Source organism: Galeopterus variegatus, unplaced genomic scaffold (genome assembly GCF_000696425.1).
Source record: "Galeopterus variegatus unplaced genomic scaffold, G_variegatus-3.0.2 Scaffold8551, whole genome shotgun sequence".
NCBI classification, from domain to species: Eukaryota; Metazoa; Chordata; class Mammalia; order Dermoptera; family Cynocephalidae; genus Galeopterus; species Galeopterus variegatus.
Window position 1 is genome coordinate 76,309 of NW_007734662.1, and position 4,391 is coordinate 80,699.

General features: G+C 41.7%; 1 protein-coding gene across 1 annotated transcript in view; it reads left to right on the forward strand.

The window, feature by feature from the left end:
• Positions 1–4,128, forward strand: part of TNFSF4 (tumor necrosis factor (ligand) superfamily, member 4) — a 19,490-nt gene extending 15,362 nt beyond the window's left edge. Inside the window, exons 2-3 of the mRNA XM_008592974.1 lie at positions 2,187–2,235; positions 3,779–4,128. Of these exons, the coding sequence (XP_008591196.1) occupies positions 2,187–2,235; positions 3,779–4,128 (399 nt within the window). The remainder of the gene's footprint in view (positions 1–2,186; positions 2,236–3,778) is intronic.
• Positions 4,129–4,391: the final 263 nt, after the last annotated feature.

Sequence of the window (4,391 nt, forward strand, 5' to 3'; positions counted from 1 at the left end):
AATTTTTTTTTTCGTGACTGGTAAGGGGATCGTAACCCTTGGCTTGGTGTCGCCTGCACCACGCTCAGCCAGTGAGTGCACCGGCCATCCCTACATAGGATCCGAACCTGCGGCCTCGGCGCTCCCAGCGCCACACTCTCCCAAGTGAGCCACGGGGTCGGCCCGAAAATTGTTTTTAAATTTATTTTTTGAATTGAAACATAACTGATTATACATATTTATGGGGTACAGAGTTGACTATCAGTATTTGTGTATAGTATGTGATGATCAAGTCAATATTATTAGTACATTCTTCGTTACAAGTCATAATTATTCTTTGTGTCCTTTTGGAAATTTTTGCAAAGTCAGTCAAAATGATAATATCACAAGGACTTTTAGAGCAGGAAGCTTGAAGTAAATTTGGAGATGAGGAAGTTTCATGTTTTCTTTAAAAATTAAAATTGGCTTAAAGTTGCAGCTTTTAAAGTCTAAATCATGGAAAGATAGTGTTGAAAGGCATGCCTGTGATCTTCTAGTGATTTTAAAGATGAGAAACTGATGTCTAAGGAGATTATGAAACTTGCTTAAGATGAGACAGTGCCTGCCTGGCTGGCATTAGAACTCAGGTTGCTACATGCAGAGCCTGTGCTTTTGGCTCTAACAGCTGGCAATTTATGCTGGCACCAACTGGCCCAGAGAGCACTGGGAGCATTAATTTTCCTAGGTGACTACGATTGTAGGGTAATATGCCTTTTGAAAGGTCTTCCTCCAGAGCACTGTCTTAAGCATGAAGATCACTAATTCAGCTGCCACAAACAGTACGCAGAGGGGTGAGAGCCAAAGACTTTCATTTCTACCTGTCAACACCTCTCTCCATGTGCTCAGCACATTGAACTAATACTGCTTTTGAGGCCCAGCCACTGGCAGGGCTCAGAAAGACTCTCCCTTCTTCCTATGTTGCTTCTTAGTTTCAGCTTGGTAAGGCTTGTGATGATATGAATGAGTGAAGTAGGGGATTCGTCATCTGTATGGGCAATTCCCAGTGGAATCCGCTTGACTGAGGCTGCTACTATGCCAGGAGAGTGGGAAGCAGGGCTTCTACTACCCAGGGCATGAAAACAAATACCTCCCATACCTTCGATCAGGACACCTTGCCAAAAATAACATTGTGGGAAGAGTTGTTATTCTTGGCAGATACAATATACATTTCTCCCCCTATTTCCTTTTATAGTAGATAATACAAGCATATGGTACAAATTTTTTTTTAAAAAGTAGAACATGAAAAGTAAGGGCCCCTTCTACTCCCAACCTCAGGTTTCCAATTCCTTTATTCAGAAGCAACATTTGCAACCAGTTTCTTGTGTATTCTTTCAGACATATTCAATGCCTGTGTAAGTGCTATTGTTTTTTTTAACACAAATGACAGTATAATTTTTGTATGATTCTGTCCTTTGTTTTTTTCACTTCATAAATCTTGGAATTTGCCCCATATTGAACTTCTTTGTTCTTTTAACCACCAAATTACTACAGACATTTTATCTACCAGGATTCCTCTCTTCACTGTTTTTATTTCTTTTCTTGCTGTTGAGTACTGACTTGGTTCAGGTTAGGTTGTTCAAGCTGATGAAGAGAAGGGAAAGACCCATTGTTAAAAAAAGCTACCCCAAATCTACTGAACTCTGTAGGATTAGAAAAATTTTACATATTCTTGTGTCCCCTGAAAATAGGATGCTCTTACTCATGTGTTACAGGGAAAGAGCAAGCATGCAGGAAGCTTCCAGAACTTGCTCCCAGTGTGTTCTGGGAGTCTGGGGCCATGATGGATTGATTGGGCACAACCTTCTCCATGAGGGGATCTCTATGACTGAATGGGTTTCTTAATACAATGACTATTTAGTGCTCTGTTATCCAAGATGGGAAATTGGGGCTCAGTGAGCCAAAACAGTACAGCAAAGAAGAGTTTGGCAGAAATGAGGACGGAGCTCAGATGCTTGCATGAAAGAGCAGAATAGTCCTAAATTACCTTGAGAGGTGTTATAGGAAAAGCAAGGGTGCAGGTAGGAAGTCAGGGTCTAATCGTTACAGAAGAAAACGTCTTTGGTCAAGTCTTTCACTCTGCTGGCTACTGTGTTTCTGCTTCATTGAATATGACCTGCCATTTGTTCACATTTTTTTTTTCTGAAAATATATTCTTCTTCCTCCCTCAGGTATCACCTCAGTATCCTCCAATTCAAAATATCAAAGTACAGTTTACCAGTAAGTATTGTCAAAAGTTTAATTGATTCCAATTTTTAAAAGAATCTTATATTCAGTCTCTTAATTTCCTCCAGAACACAAGATCTCTCTTTTTCCTTAGTGAAGCATTAGATACCAGAATTGTTGGAACCTGCATATTATTTTTATTAGGGATGAAGAAGGTGTATAAAGAAGAAAAAGGGAGTAACTAGTTACCAAATATGTGCTTGTCTCTACTAATTACTTTATGTGATTCACTTAATCTTTCCAGGAATACTTGCAGTAGGAATTATTCTCATTTTCCAGCTAAGAAAATTAAGGCTTTACTGTTGACAAGTCTGTCTGACTATAAGACAAATCATCTGCTAATTCTATTCTGGGACATGATTATACCTTAATGAGTTTTGGAGGAGGCCATAGACAAGAGGAAAAGGTGATATTTTGACTACCACAAGAGCATTGTTTGGGTCCATTATTAATAGTAGGACAGATACCAGTAGTTTCTATCCGAATAGGCGTTTGTTTATTAGGTTCTCCTGAACCTGAAGGAAAGCATCTCTTGACCTCCATAGGTGGTCCTCATTTTCAATTTAAAGTATGTCCCCTAGGCCTGTTACAAAGTAAGAATTACTGAATTGTGGCCAGAAGAGGAGACCTATTTTTTCTCACCACCAAGGGACATGGGCCAGAATAGGATGTCGAAGATGAGGTTGCTTGGCCATTCGGGATGATATTGGGGCTGATATGGAAATTTTAAAAAATTTAGACTTTTGGCTTATGCTTGGAATGGCCCTGCACAAAGCTACCAAAGCTATCCCTCTGCCTCTTCCTCCTCCTTTTCTTTCTTCTGTGGTGAGTCTTCTGAAAGCACTTTCCAGGAAAAACTAGCAGTAGGATGTGGAAGGGAGGAGCAAGTCGGTGTCCTGGAGCTCTTCTGCCTGCTCGTATTGAGCCCATCCTGAGCCCACAGGCATGTTGTGCTTAGCTGCTTAAGTGACTGCTGGCAAAGGCCAGTAGTAAATGCTGCCGGTAATTCCAATGCCTGGGAGCATGTGGAAAATCTGCATTTCAAGGTCAGGTGGAGAGAAAACAGGGAACAGTTAAAAGTGATTGCTTTGAGTCAAGCTTCAAATCAAAGTAGGGGTCGTATGCAGGACCAGGGAAGGGGCACTGTGGCAACCCTTCGCTGTAGTCCACCTGTTGAGCAAGAAAAGAAGTTGCCAGCTCCTCTGGTTCTGAAAAATCAGGGAAACCTCAAAGCTCCCTTTCCTACCGTAGTTCTGTTGTGACAATTGCTGTAATCTCTTAGCTCCAGAATCCCAATTCCCTGAGACTGAGACTCTCTTGGCCACTAGTATTAGCTTTGCCTCTTCTTCCTTTCCATAGGTATAGTGGATTCCAACCCACAGGTAGAAACACAGCAGGCTTTCAGGCTTTTCAAAATCTCTCCCTATTACTTTCTCTTCACCTGATTCTAGACATATTGAAAGGTTGTTGCCCAGTGCTGTGCTTAGGAATCACTCTTTTCATTTTTATTTTTTAATTCTTGTCATACTCTTTCTAGGGTGTGAGAAGGAGAAAGGTTTCATCATCACATCCAAAATCAAGGATAAAACCATGAAGGTGCAAAACAACTCCATCATCATCAGATGTGATGGGTTTTATCTAATCTCCCTGAAGGGCTACTTTTCCCAGGAGGTCAACATCAGCCTTCATTACCGGAAGGATCAGGAGCCCCTTCTGCTCCTGAGCAAGGTCAGGTCTGTCAACTCTATCATGGTGGCCAATCTGGCTTTCAAAGACAAAGTCTACTTGAATGTGACCACTCACAATATCTCCTGTGAAGACCTCCAGGTGAACGGAGGGGAACTGATTCTCATCCATCAAACTCCTGGTGAATTCTGTGCCTACTGAGGATCTGACAGCAGCACCTAAAACCAGGCACCAGTGTGAATGTCAAGCTGGGAGTGGACAGGACACCGATTCCTCCTTGTGAGTGAGGAATTGTCCCTGCTCAGCCACATGGGAGGTGACCAGAAGCAGATCCTACTCTCACCTCCCACTCAGGGATATTTAAAACTTATTTCACATATCAATTAACTTTATTTATCATTGTACCTTCTAAATCTCCTGACCATTATCCCCCACGATTGCGTCAGGTCCACCTGGCACCTTTT